The 15,336-nt window shown below is 35.7% G+C and overlaps 2 protein-coding genes across 2 annotated transcripts; one reads left to right on the plus strand and one right to left on the minus strand.

The window, feature by feature from the left end:
- Positions 1-1,335: 1,335 nt before the first annotated feature.
- Positions 1,336-10,995, minus strand: LOC124632400. Its single transcript, XM_047167225.1, has 3 exons — positions 10,540-10,995; positions 3,266-4,452; positions 1,336-2,299 (listed from the first exon to the last, which is right to left on the minus strand). The coding sequence occupies exon 2, from the start codon at positions 4,428-4,430 to the stop codon at positions 3,546-3,548; it is 885 nt and encodes a 294-aa protein (XP_047023181.1). The 5' UTR covers positions 4,431-4,452; positions 10,540-10,995; the 3' UTR covers positions 1,336-2,299; positions 3,266-3,545.
- A 411-nt stretch (positions 10,996-11,406) lies between these two features.
- Positions 11,407-14,351, plus strand: LOC124632399 (histone PARylation factor 1). Its single transcript, XM_047167224.1, has 5 exons — positions 11,407-12,212; positions 12,308-12,456; positions 12,816-13,045; positions 13,288-13,541; positions 14,088-14,351. The coding sequence occupies exons 1-5, from the start codon at positions 11,601-11,603 to the stop codon at positions 14,142-14,144; spliced, it is 1,302 nt and encodes a 433-aa protein (XP_047023180.1). The 5' UTR covers positions 11,407-11,600; the 3' UTR covers positions 14,145-14,351.
- The last annotated feature ends 985 nt before the right edge of the window (positions 14,352-15,336 follow it).

Genomic DNA, 15,336 nt, shown 5'->3' on the forward strand with positions numbered 1-15,336 from the left:
CGGTGCGTGCGCGGGGGGGCTCCAGCAGTCGCGGGCGGCGCCGCGGCGCTACCTGTCCCTGCGAGTTTGCTGACACGTTCCTAGGGACCAAGATACGGACACGCTCTAGTATTTGTGGACTATCGATCTTGTTGTGAATTATGGACAGATATTGCATGACCTGAGACATTGCCCTTCTGAATTTCAATTTAATTGTCTGATACATAGATACTTACTCCAGCTAGGGCTCGAGAAGAATAGGATACTTTTTTCTTCTGCAACAGCGGTGAACCACGCTAACGGTTATTCAGTTCCTTTGTTATTTATGGTTTTAAATACTTAGCTAGTTGTTGCTGCAGAAAAGTTTAAGGTTCCTAATAATTGTGCCTGTGCCTAGTCACCCAATATTTACACTTCATTCATAACCAGGTATTTATCAGCAACATTTTAAAAGTACTTCTCTCGCCTCCTTACCTGAATGTTGGTCGTAAAGTTTTACGACTACTTTCAATGGCATAATACTGCAGACACTACAGATAAAACTGGGGATTGGCGCTTTAGTTGCCTACGGGATTTCCTTTGATATTTGGTCACCTCATTTAAATAACAGCTTCTTAAAAGTTTTATTGAAGCTTTGCGCTATAATGATTTACCTCTTTAAGGAGTTTTCCACGAGAGAAGCGCCAGTATCTGATTGAAGAGTTTTGCAACTTCGCAAAAAGTTTTCTTCTTTTTTTCTGGTTGAAGAAATTCACAATCATTAAATTCATTCAAGTACATACGGGAGTTTATAGCGAGTCTAATAAGGGAATTATTATATAAAGTTGTTTTTATGTTTACATAGGAACCGTAAATAAGGACAGTCGTTGTCAGCCGAAAGACGTCCACTGCTGGACAAGGCCTTCCCCCCAAGATCGCCACTTTACTCGATCTTCAGCCACCCGCATCTACGGCTTCAATATACTACATAGAGGTTATACCCAAAGGGATTAAAAGGGTTGAATAAGGGACTAGATATGTACTTACATAGAGGGAGTATATACCTACGGGCAAACATTGTATATAAGGGAGTATATAAAGTATATGAGCACATAGAAGAAGCATCACACAGTATCACGGACCATTCTAGTTGGAGAAAGATCTAAATATCATTATATCCTATATTCACCACGCACGAGCATTAGGTGCGCGGACGTGCATTGCAGGCTTTCCATCAATCGGCATTACTGGAAAGCTCAGAGTCGAGAGTGATATTTTTATGAAGATCACAAAAAAAAAATAGTATACTCAATTAACAATCGTTTGTTCTATTAAAATTTATAAATGGTTTTTAGGTCACTCAAATGAAACAATAAATGAGTTGTGTTTTATATTTACAATTTTTTACATACATTTCAACATTTTACAGACTACAGGGAGCTCTTTTTAATTCGAGCAACGAACATTACATAAACTAACACGTAAATCTAAATCGTAATAAAAACGACTTATGCGTAATCAATCTACTGGGCCCGCATGTGGCTGTGGCGGGATCGAAACACCCAGAATCAATAAAACCCCGGTGTCCGAGTAACATCGTTACTAACAAGAACTTACAGTGGCAGTTTACTTGGAAAATGACATTGGTACGAGCAACATCTTAGGCCGCTTCCAACTTCAAATTTTATTGTTCAAAGGACGTATTGGTCTTCTGTGCCCTTGATTTCTAAGTAAAACTGTAGTTTACAAAACTAATTAAGTATAATACAAATACACATTCTCAATTGACTTCACTGACGACTATCTACCCTAACAAGTTAATATCTACATTGTACAAACACCATGTGAGTCGGCAATGCTTTGGTTAGATCATCAACCGCACTTTCAGTGGGGTTGGCAGTTAGCCCGGTAGAGTTGAACTTTGTAAATAGACTGGCAATATACAGAAGTAAAAAATTCGTCGAAAACTATTATATTAAATAATTACATTAATTTAATGTAACTACAAATGACTAATTCGGCAAATTTTTACATATTACTTTTACATCGAATCGAACACTATGGTGAATACCAGCAGCGGAATCTGATAAGTATGCGTGAGTAAATGTGTATTGCACTGATCAGCCATTAGCAAAATAAATACACATGAGCATAATTTAACTAAGTTGCTACTTATGTGTACACATACGCAACATATAGAATTAATTAGTACATTGTTTACATTTTTCCGTGGGCTGGGAACATCAACATTATGAAACATCAATTTATCAACAAAAACAATCTATATACATAAATGATTTTTACATATTAAAATATCGACAGATTTTTCACTCCATTTGTTATAGTTCGGCCATTCAGAGAATGCGTTCCTGACACGTCGCGATTGAACTGACGACGTAACTTTGCAATGGCGTTGCAGTTACGATAAAAATATTTTTGCTGGTTGTTTATAGTTTTAACAATTGAGGAGCATTAAAACAACATTATTATATCAATAATCAATGAATGTTATAATTTTGTGCCAAACTGAGTGTCAAATAACTTGGTAAACAATATTTTTCTAAATCTATACTGCGCTATTACAAGGTTATATCAGCGGTTTATATTTTGTAGTGCTGTGCTAAAAATAACAGGCAAGTATCGTAATCTGTTCTTATACAGTTATAATATAAAATAATACGTTTTGATTTTCTTTTTAAGAATTGGAAAATAATGGACTATAAGACTTAATTATAACGTTTATGACATATAAAAATAAAACTATGACCAAACCGCATTTTTATACTTAGATTAAAAATGGTAACCCCAAATGGCGTTATGGGCCGCCATTTTGTGACGCTAAAACAGTCGTCCGTTGTCGTTTCGTGCGCATAGACCACGTTTTTCAAGTGTTTTCGATCTGTTTTTATTTGATTACCCGGCTTTTGTTAGACCGAGATATCAGGATTGATTCTGTTATTGATAATAATATAATTATACATGTAGGCGAAGATGATGATGAAGACACCACCTCCTCAAGCAAATCGGAGTCTGATTAATATTCTGTTCGCACATTCAATTCAATGTACTTGTAACAAAGAATAAATAAAACAATTTTATTATATGAATATTACCTTTTTTTGGTTTCCACTTAAATAACTAAAATATAAAACAAATGATTCCGCCAATTTAAAACGAAAATAATCTTAAAATAATGCGGCGGTTCATTTTGAAGGAACGGTAACGAACTCAGTGTTATGTTGTGCCCATCACTAGTCGTGACTAACTGATAGGTGTCAGGAACGCATTCTCTGAACGGCCGAAGTATAGTGAAATAATAAGCGCGTAAGTTAAAGCGAAATATTGCATTTCGAAGTACCTTTCTTGTCAAGAAGCAACAGCATTACCTACAATATTAGGGTATTGCGTTAGTTAAATAGAATATGAATAAAATTTCAATTTGGTAATTAGAACCAAATGATATGTCGAATTTAATGATATGTTAAAATACAAATAAATCGATTTTTGGGGAGTGAAAAAGCGTCGATATTTTAATTTGTTACCTAACATTAAATTAGCCAATAGTTTAATGCTACCATTGGCTTAGACTAGAACAACGTTTCCCGTGAATGTGAAGCACGTTCCAACTGCAGCGGCAGTGGCATGGGACGACTAGAGAGCTCCGTGCACTCGCCTACTAACGTCGCCTCACCACCTCCACTGTCCGTCGAGAACTGCTCCACCTCGTCATCGGTGGAGTCCGCATCGTCCTCTGCGAACACTGAATCCGCACCCACTGACGCTAATTCACACTCTACGGCATAGGACGGGCCTACGCTGCCCACTGATGCAAGAGGGGCAAGTCGCTCACTAGGACATGGAGACAACCGGCGTTCGGGTAACGCGCATACCACTGACGAACCGCGTCTTTCCAAATACGAGCTTCCTGAGCTTGAACAAGTCGCTGAGCTCAGGCGTCTATCGCGAGGTCCAGCCGATGACCGACGCTCCACGAAACGTAAAGCCGATCCGGGAAGCGAATCCCCGCGCACAGTCGACAATCGACGTGGCGGTGTTAATAGGCTCCCGTAGCCTCCTCCATAAGACGCAAACCGCGCTGTGCGAGGCCAAGGAGGCTCCTCACTTATTGACGGACGAGAACGCGCACGCTCGGACAGAGCTTCCTCTAGCGCCGCCGTTAGTTGCCTCTCTTCTTCGACTGCTTGCTCTTCTGCCACAACAGCTTCAGCCATTTCTACTATTTTTGGATCATTTAAAGCCTTCACAGATTTACTGCGGCTTTTATAGACGATCAGAAAGACCATCAACGCAAAAAAGCCACCAAGAGTGGCGGCTATGCGTACGCCCGTCATGACGTCATACGTGGCATAGAACTCGATGCGTACCCGGTCGCGTTCAGCGGCCCGGGAATTATCAGTAGAGTTCTCGGTCGCCACCGACTCTCCGCCACTCCATCCATCTCGATGATCCATTGCGCGGTTAAACGTTCATCGCCTGCGAAAAATGAAATCAACTATTACTATACCACTCTGATAATAAAACAAGGTTCAAATATGTAGGAACGTTATCCTGAAAATGTTAGAATTAATCCTCTGACTGTTTGAATAAACTTATCTCCCTAAGTGGCTGGATAAGTATTATCAGATAAAACAATGGCGGAAAATTAAATGATTCACCAAAAGTTTATTTTATTGAATATAACGTACAAGTTCTCAATACAAATAATGTATGCCTATACATTATTTGTATATTGTTTCCAAATGCATACAGAGTTGAATTAAAGAAAACATTCATGGGAGTACCAGCCCAAACTTTTCAAGAAGCTTAAACGGTTTATAAATTGAGACTGCAGGCACGAAAATTTTGCCACATCTAAGAAGCTTTCAAAACTGTTTCATTTGGGTCTTTATAGAAAAATCCTCGATGGATACATTACATCAAATCGATGATGTGGATTTGGCTTACATAGGTAGGTAGGTACTTCATAAGTCGAACAAGAGAGACCGCACAACAATGTTGTCGCTAGGCGATTTCCGTTCGCCAGTTGCATCGGACTACACTCCCGACATATCTGGGACACGGCGTGCATATTATGAAATGGTTCCTACATTTCAAAATTTATTAAATACTTCATTTTTGTAATAAAACTTTTATCTAACAGCTGTTGGTAGTTTCTGCAATAATCATGTGTGACATGACCGCTTTTTGTACAGGTTCAATTATATGATAATTTAAGTGCATAACTCCAAAAGATCATTTTTATCAACATAGTGAACTACATATACATAGCAGCATCATAGAATGATGCGTGTCAATTCATGTCATTTCCAAACGTTTCGTGGAATAAACATTTATCATTGTACGATTTGATCCAAAATTGAACTACTATGAAAATATACCATCGTTTAACGTAACCATAAGGAAGGTGTAGGTGTTGATCACGTTTGTAGACACAATAATAAGTCAATGTCGAATTGTGTTTCATGCCTCAATCAAGATTACATTCAAAGAGAAAGGACCGTCAATATTTCAGTTTTCATTTCTTTTTTTGTCCAGCTAATTAATTGTTTTATATCTAAGCTGGCATTAGTCAATCTGTCTAACAAACGTTTGCGAGCAACCTCAAGAATTCTGAAAACTAAAAGTAGCCGAAATGTTTACGCCATAAATACGATGATATTTATGAGCGTTTATGAAAAAATAACGAAGAGCATGTTACCTGTTGTTATGTAGGACAAGTATTTAGCTCTCATAACATCGGCTGCCTAAAACAATGACCGGTTATTTACGAAAGAGGCTAAACCGACAAGGGTGCCTGCCCTAATTATGTAGCTACCCAATCCAGACAAGTAGCTGGAAAAGTACGTAAATAATTCAATCTACTATTTGTTTGTCAGTTTTTGATGTAACATTCATATTTTTTTTCTTCTTTCACTTAACACTTTTTTGTTGTATTGACGCTTGCTCTACAACATCGCATTACAAGAAAAAAATCTATCTAAAAGGTATCTACTAATACTTAAATACAGCCTAAAGATAAATAACACTATCTCAATTTAATCCCTTTCTGCTTATGAATGTCTACGTAGTAATGGAAATATACAAATCACCTCCTCTACTATATTTAGAGACAAACCTTAAGCAATCAATACAATACTATTAAATAGATATATCATGCGATGAAAATGCAATATAAAGCCATCTTATGTACCTCCATAATAACGTTATTAACGTAGATGTAGGCACACAACACAGTTCTAAATTGCACGGCAGATCGATGTATTACACCCAACACACAATGAAACTAAATATAGCGACGCAGGTGGAGCACTCGGTCACTCATGAAGGAGTAACAGCTCAAATCATTACCTTCAATATGGACGGTGTTTGTTTCGTTATGATCGGAGCTTAATATCCATCTCCACATAACAAAGGAACTCCACAATTTTATTTTAAACGCAAAACGATTGAACCTTAATATACATACATTTTACGAAAACGAGCTGAGAATATGAACAGGAGCGTAAATCATGTTTCATATTACCTTTAGGAAATTTTATAAAAATGTAGAGCATGTTCGTGCTTTTATAACGAAAATATGCGATGTAATAAGAAACTGCAAGGAGGATAAATCTAAATTTTTGGACCTGCGCTAGATGATATTAGGGTTTCAAATTGGCACGAAGGTTGCATGGAACAATCCTAAACTCAATCTGAAGCTGTTGGCTAGTTTTCAACGATATCTAAGCTTCTATACTATCATTTAGTTATATTATCGTACCGAAATGCATTAAGCAGTGCAATTGAAGCAGTGATTACCCACCAAAAATACAGGATTCGGAAGTAAAGTCGATTCAAAACGAAAAACCATAATATCAGATAGACGCTACGGCCATCCATTAGTATTGGAAATGGGAATATAATGAGATACTCGTTTACGATAACTATTGCGAGAAGAGAACTTCATAGCACCAGTGAAAAAATGACTAGGGATTTGGCCGTTCGGTAGAGAAATATGCTAATGAGAATTGGAGATACAATAGGTACTTCATGCAAATTAAAAACACTTAATGAATCCATCAAAGAAATAAGTATAGTGTACTTGAATTTGGGTAATCATATCGTAATTTTGTTGGTCGCTGTACAATAGTAAAATTCAGTAAGACTTGGCAAGCGTACAAGAAAATATTAACACAGTGCATACCATGCGCACGGTGAAGAAATTACAAACGTGAGTCATAAGGATTTAGCCTGGCTTTGTCGTGCAATCCTACAGGAATCTGTGACAGGAAATTTTATATGCTCCGAAATTTTAAATCTAAAATTCACCTTTTCGTACTTCGAGGTTATTATTAGAGGCTTATTCGCAAAGAAAAGCTTTAATGGCATTCTCGAGGGCTTTATCCCAAAAGGTTTTATTACAATCAGAAAACATAAAACAGTATGATTTTTACGCGTTCGCGCGCACGCATAAGAATCTCTAAGTGCTGCCTGTAAGATTTAGGATACTAAGGTCTTTGCCATTCTAGTTTAAGGATTTTATGGTATAGATACGTAGTAATTTTTTCACTACTTTTGGATAGGACTTCTAGGTAGTTAATTGGTATCCACTTTGCATCATGTGCATGCAAACCGATCCGACCGAGAAACTGCAGGCCTATTTGATTTCGATATTGGACAGACTAACCGTAGGATTTAACTCCTCTGGGAGGCAGACAATGAACTCGGAGATTGTTTACTTCTAGATTTCCAAGGGGACATTCACGGACGAAGTGACGTACCTACTTGATTTTTATGGGCGGTATAAATAATTGCTTAATTAAACTGCCAGATCTGTCTCCCAGGCAAACTTTTTGCGAGTTTTTTATACGTTGTAACTAGTCGTTAGTAATAATAATTTCGTCTAGAATTAAGCAGTCAGTGTCCTTTCGCTTGACATTGGAAAAGCTTTCGGGTCCCCTCCCTACTGGGCTACAAAGCGATTTCAGCCAAAAGGTATTTTTTACGAACTTTTAGACCTACAAGTAAGGCGGCCAACCGTCCCGCATTCTGCGGGACCGTCCCGCAATGCTTGACGAAATCCCGTTTTGAAATTATTAGTAAAATAGTCCCGCAAAACGTTGTATGCGTCCCGCATGTCCCGCATCCCTATTTTTCTACCACGCTTCTACACAACACCCACCTGCGCGCATGCTCAACAGTGCAGGAACACAGATTACTTATAATCTCGTTCTCTTTATTTCTACTGAACTCGTGAGGCCTAATGATTTTGAAAATAAGACAATAGTGCACGCTGTGACACGATATTGATAGGTTAAATTACAGCTTTTTGCTTACGGTTTTTATTTTATCAGTTCCGTCCGATCATTTTTCAATGCACCCCCCCCCCCCTTTTCACGAAAGGTTAAGTCCCGCATTCAGTTTTCGGAAAGTTGGCCGCCTTACCTACAAGTATATTCTAACTTGGATACAAAAATAACAATACCACCTTTTTTTTTAACGACGTCAAAAATCATCAAATGACCCCTCCCGCTGTGGGTTAGCAGCGGTGAGGGAGTGTCAGACTCTTACTGACTAAAAACCGTCGTGTTCCGTCGTAGGCCTTTTTATGTGCTAGGGCCGCGGTATCTCTTTCGAACAACCCGCAGCCCATAACAATACCACCTAGAATATACTTTCATCTATGAGGTTGAACTAGACAAATCATAAGTCACCATATTCATAGTGACTAAAAAAGTGCTGTCACATTATTCTCTTCTTTTTCTTCTATTCTCTGCAAAAATTATGTTTGCAAACTAAATCTAGCCAGTATCTTGGAGCAATCTGTTATATGCTACTACTAAAGAAATAGGCTTTTGTTACTAAACAATTGATATAATATCAGATATTGCTTTGATATCAATTGATATGATATTCAAATCAAATCAAAAATATTTATTTGTCAGAATATGGTACAATAGATGGTACAAATTTCTGGTTCCAACATATCCTGCCATACTATGGCGTACAAAATATTTATAATAAAATTACATTATATTATTATTGTAATTATGTCATTCTTGTTTATTAGATAGTATGTATAGTCAAATATATTTATTTATTATGTCACTAGCGATTGATCCTCTAAGTATTCTTTGATACTGTAGTAATTTTTTTCTAATAACAGTCTAAATAGCACTCTTTTAAATAATAACGATGGTAAATCTTGGATATTATTTGGCAAGTGGTTGTATACAGTTATTGCCATGCAGTAAATATTTCTTTTATATAATATTAATTTTATTTGTGGTAATTTCAATTTGTCTTTGTGTTGTACTCTACTATTTGTTTTGTAGTGTTTTTTTTTCAAATAGATCATACAGACAGTAATGTAGCCAGTCAGATAGTAATGTAGCCTCGATAAGTGCACCAATCCAGCCTGATAGAAGCCACAGCCATCAGCCATGTGCAATGATGATATGTTGTACTTTAGATAACCACCTACACGGAGTGTATTCAAGTGTCTGACCAACAAGTGTCCTTACTTAATTAAACTGCAAACAAGTACATATTTACTAAGCTTGTTGTTTTTTTACAATTTAATAGTTAATCTATGTATTAGAAGTTATATGTACCTACCTAATCTTAATTAGGATCAATATGATTCTTCATATGTGTTAACTTCCCTTTTGCAATTCGGGCAATACCCTAATCTGGATTTAGTTATACAAAACTTAATACAGTGCAAGTTTTGATGTTTAATAATAATGGGTAGGTGGTCTCCGAACCCATTACTTCTTTCAAACTAGCCTGTTTCCTTTTATTTTATAAAAGTGCATAGACGTGAAAGGCATCAACTGCCAAAACCCAAATCCCCGAGGAGTCACAACAAATAATTTATAAATGTTTACAACCATATTTGTAGTGCAGTCTAATCATGAAATAAAGCACTAGTGCTTTCTGTAAATGCCTTCTGATGTTACTGTTCTTTAATATTATTCCATAAACAGCAGTAGGTATTTAAATGACAACATGGAACATCCCATACGATGGCGCTTGCTGCTTGAGTTCCAATAAATATAATTTATAATGCAAACTGACATTTCATGAAATAAATATTGTTTGGCAAGCAAGTTCCTTTTACAGCTGAGAAGCAATAAATAGGGAAATGAAAATGGTGTTATTTTATTGTTAGTGTATGCAAACAAAGATTTAATCTCAAGTGTGAAAATATAGATGTTAATTAAGTAAAGCTTAAATTAGTTTCTGCTAAATAGATAATTTTGAATTATAATGTTACTGAAAAGCATAGCAAAATCATAAGCATGCAACACCAATAGAAAGACAAATCAAAATCTTGATTGTAATCAGCTGATGAAAACTACATTAATCTCTCTCCCATTTTCTGGAAGTAGAAAGGCAACCCTATGATCCCAAAATTATTAAATTTAATAATAGAAAAAATATAGAATTATTTTTTTTTACTGGGCTCCACCTCTAAGCTAATAAAAAACGAGAGCGTGAAAAAATATAAATAATAAAGCTTGTTCAAACATTCCACAGGTCCAAGACGAAAATAAGAAAGAATAATAATATATTTACCAGCTGAATAGCATGATTCGTCGCCCGCAGGAATTGAAGAACGTCGTGGGTAACGATGATTTATTATGTACATGTCCTTGGTAAATTATTGAAAAATTCTATACACCCATTCATTGAAAACACTTAGATTATCAGCAACTACATTGTGTACCGATTTAAAAACGTTAACATTTAGTAAACTTATCGCACCAATGAATTTGAAAATTATTCCTTTCTTCACTGACTAAATCACGTTTCAGACATTATTTCAATTTAATTAAATAATACACCATTGTCGTCTGCTAATAGGTATTTTTACAGTAATGAATCCTTTGTATTATTGAGTAATTTTATTTTATAAAAATTGATAATTCACTTTAGCTCCTCCTCCAATCATAGGAATGACACAAAAAAATTACAGAAAAAATGTTAAAAAATCATGATTTTTTCAGGGGTGTTCCTGTTACTGTTCAGAATGTCAGTGTCGCCATAACGCCTCGTCTGATCGAATCTCTCAGAGAAATATATAGGACAAATGATTTATTGTTTTAATATAAATCTTATTCACCTTCATGTTATAACTGAAGATAAATTTTATTAGATTTGATGGATGGATTATCATCCATAATGGCAATGCGGTAAACCTTTAATTTAATTTTATGTGGAAAGAAAAAGGAAAGTACAATTTATGAATTTCGTTCATTTTCACTTTCTTATCATACGAAACAATGAATTGCTTTTGTTTTATTTGCTTTTCAATAAAAGAAAAGAGTTGGAAAGGTAGGATAACATACAACATAATGATAAAAATCCTTAGAGATCCTTCTTCTGAAGGGTAACAGCTCAAGGTAACGGGCAACATTTGGTTTTTCACGGTGCAGTGACATTGTCAGTAAAAAGAACTGTCAAAGTCAAATTGACAGAATAGAATGTTGACAAAATCCGTTTTTGAGACAAACAAGGCACGCGGCAAAAGTAAATGAATTTGGTAAATAATATCAGTGAATTTCTGCTCTTTAACCAAAATCAGTGGTATAAATCGGAAATACCTACTTACATTTTTTGGAGCAACAAGCCTAGACATGGCCGACGAATGGATTGAGTATGTTAACGACACGCGAACAATATGTAAATACGGAGTAAAGTGTTATCAAAAGAATCCGGATCACCACAAACAGTTTAAGCACCCACCTAAAAACTTACGAAAAGATGTTAACCGGGACGGCCGGAATAAGAGACGATACTCTCCATACACCAGAGAGTCTCCGCGTCAGTCACCAAAACCTCAAAGCAGGGATGATTCACCTAGCACTAGTAAAGAAAAACCGGTAAATGATGATAGCGATCAAAAAGCAAGTGATAGGAACGATAACAAAGCAGAAGAGCCCAAACTTGGTGACCAAACTCTTGAAGAAAGCTTTAACGTTAATCTGCCTGAAGATATAACATATTATGATAAAAGCACAGACAACAGTCTCCTAAAAGAACTGTTCCTAGTAGAGATGCCTGAAGACTTCTTTAAATTTTTTGAATGTATAAGTGAAGGTGGAAAATCATTTGAAGAAACATTGGCCAGCGTGAACTTGATGCCAATTGGTCCATATGAGCTGCTAATGGGAAAACTGCCAAAGTTAAATAACAAGGAATTGTATCTAATTCACTGGAGGTTCTTTTTTGATCCTGCTGAATTCCAGGTATATTACAAAAAATTAAAATGTATATAAATGTAAAATGCAAGGCAATTTTCTACATTTAGTATATATTACTTATTATAACCATAACTTTTCAGGCAGTTCTGAAGAAGAAAAAGAACAGTGCATACCACATAGGATACTTTCGAGATGATCCTGAGGAGAAACCTGTGTTTGTAGCCAGTAATGACTGTGACAAAGATTATCACATCACACCCATGGCTTACAATATCTTTGGAGCGGTTTAGTAAGTAACCATTGTTTGTAACAAATAGGAGTCAACAAGAGTTAAAAATGGTTCTTTGTGGATCTTGTATAAAAGGGTGTATGTATGATCTCATAAGACTCGTCTTTAACATGAACTCATAATTATTAGAAACTAGATAACATCTGCAAGACGCTGGTTCTGGGCAGATGTACTTAAATTTTAATGCAAATTCTAATTTCTGTACCCAAATAAAAACTAGCCTATCAGTGGCTCTAAGATACAAATTATTTCTGTAGCTCATTGCATCCAATTTGGTCCATCTATCCTTTTTTGGACAAACTTGCTTTCAAATTTAAATTTTAGTTTATCATGGTTGATATAATTCATTTCATTTCCAGTGAGTACTTACAAAATGAGAAAAAGCATTCACCCTTTACTGCAATGTCTTGTCAGAAGTTAATGGATAAAATAAAACAATATGCTGAGGAGAACAAAATCAGTTTGGAGGAATTTAATATGAAGAAAAGATTGTCCCAAACAGTTACTAGGTCCTTCCACGGTGCAGGCATTGTGGTACCATACAATAAGAAGACTCAAGTGGGGTACAGACGACTGGTGGAAACTGATGGTAAGATAATTAATAATGATGCATTTTAGGAACGAAATACCTATGTGGTCCAGTTCCTCAAAATCCAAAATTAACTTTCAACAACTGTTTGTTTCTATAGTCAGAAGGATATACGCTCTTAGTCCTTCTCATTTGATACTAATCATCAAAACATAATATTACAATATATGACAAGGCACTCTGTACTAGTTCAAACAAGTAAAAACTCCTGCCATTACAGCAAATATCATCTTTTTTCACAGCAAACTTGAGGAAACTATTCTCCAGTCTAGCAAAAGCAACAGACCAAAAAGAAAAAGAAAAATTGCTATCAGATCTACAACCAGTAATAACATACGCAAGCATAGCTCTAGATGAGTCTGATTTTGGTACAGGCTTGGAAGTAGGCATAGCTCTCTTCTGTTCTGGGCTGAAGGAATTGGAACCAAGTGCATTGAGTAGCTTTACATCTGCCTACTTTGTGTTAAATAGGAAACCATTTGGAGATATAATTCAGGTATACTCTTAAACTCGTTTGTGTTATAAATATGTCGTTTTAAGTATCTTAATTTTTAGGGTTCCGTACCCAAAGGGTAAAATGGGACCCTATTATTTCGCTCCTCTGGCCGTCCGTCTGTCACCAGGCTGTATCTCAAGAACCGTGACAGTGAGAGAGTTGAAATTTGTACAGATGATGTATTTTTGTTGCTGCTATAACAACAAATACTGAAAACTAGAATAAAGTAAATAGGTATTTTGGGGGGCTCCCAAACAACAAACGTGATTTTGTTGTCCGTTTTATAAATAATAGTATGGAACCCTTTGTGCGCCAGTCCGAAGCATTTCTTGACGCCTTGTGCAGCGCTTTCGCAACAGCGGATTTTCCGCCTGGTTTTTTATGCGCGACAAGAAACTGTCAAGTATCACTTATCATTTGCCAGAACAATCGACTCGGAAGGCCTCAGCGGAAAATACGCTTGTTTAAAAACGTTGTTAGTTTGCTCCTTACCGTGTATTTTCTTTCTATAACAACGTACTAAAATTAACTATTCTAATTTTTCAGGCACACCTGAAGTATCGTCGCAAAGGTCCAAATGTTTCAATGCTACATCTAAAATAGTTGAAAATATGAATTCCTGTTGGTTGGTATTGGCTATGTATTGTTCCACACATAATGAAGAAAAAGGAAGTTTTATCACTGTATGTATTATATCGGGTGTGTCGTTCACAATCACATTAAATGAAATGCGTTAATATACTGGTTAATATATGTCGATTAACACAAAGAAAAAAGAAAAATACGTAAAAATAAAAAATGAATTTTTCAAACAAATTTACTTTGTTTGAAAAATTCATTTTTTAGAATAAAAATGTGCGAAAATTAGAACACCATATAAAAGCATATAAAAGTCAGTCATTACAAACAATTGAAATTCTCCCTTGAAAACTGACAGCTGTCAACCGATCAAAACATTCGATATTCCTATATAACTTTATCTCTGCTTTACACATGATGTTGTAAATTATAAAAACGAAAAATGACTCCTGTGGTTAAACCACTGAATGGATTAGGTTATTTTTTTTACAATTCGCCATAGAATATTATAAAGTATATGCCATAGGATTTAATGTGATTATGAACGACACACCCGATATATTTATTGTTCCTGAACCAATTGACAATAGAAATTTGAAAAAAAGGATGACTATTTAATTCAGATACATAGATATATATATGTATGTGGTAAGATGACCTAAATGGTACAATTTGAATTTGCAATATGTGATAAGGAAAACATGCATCAGTAAAATAAAGCCAATTTTGTTAAGCTTTGCCTTTGAAATGTGTCTTGATGATATTATAGTTTTCTATGTATTTATTTATTTACCCTATCTTATTAGATGCGTGTTGTGTAAATATCATATGTAAATGTATAAATAAGATACAAGTTGGAACAATCATTTTTAAATAAAATTATTAATTTATATACTTTGTCATTTGCTTACTATTTCCTTGGTAAATAAGATAAACGTCGATGTCGACTGCCGACTGAGCTCATGAAGGTTCAACATGTTATTCTCAGATTTGCACTATTTCTTATTTCAACCAGGTAATGTAATAGCCCGCTCGATAGCTTGTAGAGAATGTTTCAAAGCCGTAAATCATCACTGTACACGCTGTTTGGAGACTCGACAAAAATTATCGAGGTGGAGGTATTTATACAAAATTATATTGCAAACAAAGACCTAGGTCCAACCAATGATGTCATGTTATATTAGGTAGAATACGGCGTGAATGGGTTTTATCTTTC

Source organism: Helicoverpa zea, chromosome 8 (genome assembly GCF_022581195.2).
Source record: "Helicoverpa zea isolate HzStark_Cry1AcR chromosome 8, ilHelZeax1.1, whole genome shotgun sequence".
NCBI classification, from domain to species: Eukaryota; Metazoa; Arthropoda; class Insecta; order Lepidoptera; family Noctuidae; genus Helicoverpa; species Helicoverpa zea.

Coding starts and splice junctions, on each gene's coding strand:
- LOC124632400 (XM_047167225.1), bottom strand. CDS start 4,430: ATGGATCATCGAGATGGATGGAGTGGCGGAGAGTCGGTGGCGACCGAG.
- LOC124632399 (XM_047167224.1), top strand. CDS start 11,601: ATGGCCGACGAATGGATTGAGTATGTTAACGACACGCGAACAATATGT. Junction 12,213..12,307: donor TTGATCCTGCTGAATTCCAG/GTATATTACAAA, acceptor ATAACTTTTCAG/GCAGTTCTGAAGAAGAAAAA. Junction 13,046..13,287: donor ACGACTGGTGGAAACTGATG/GTAAGATAATTA, acceptor CTTTTTTCACAG/CAAACTTGAGGAAACTATTC.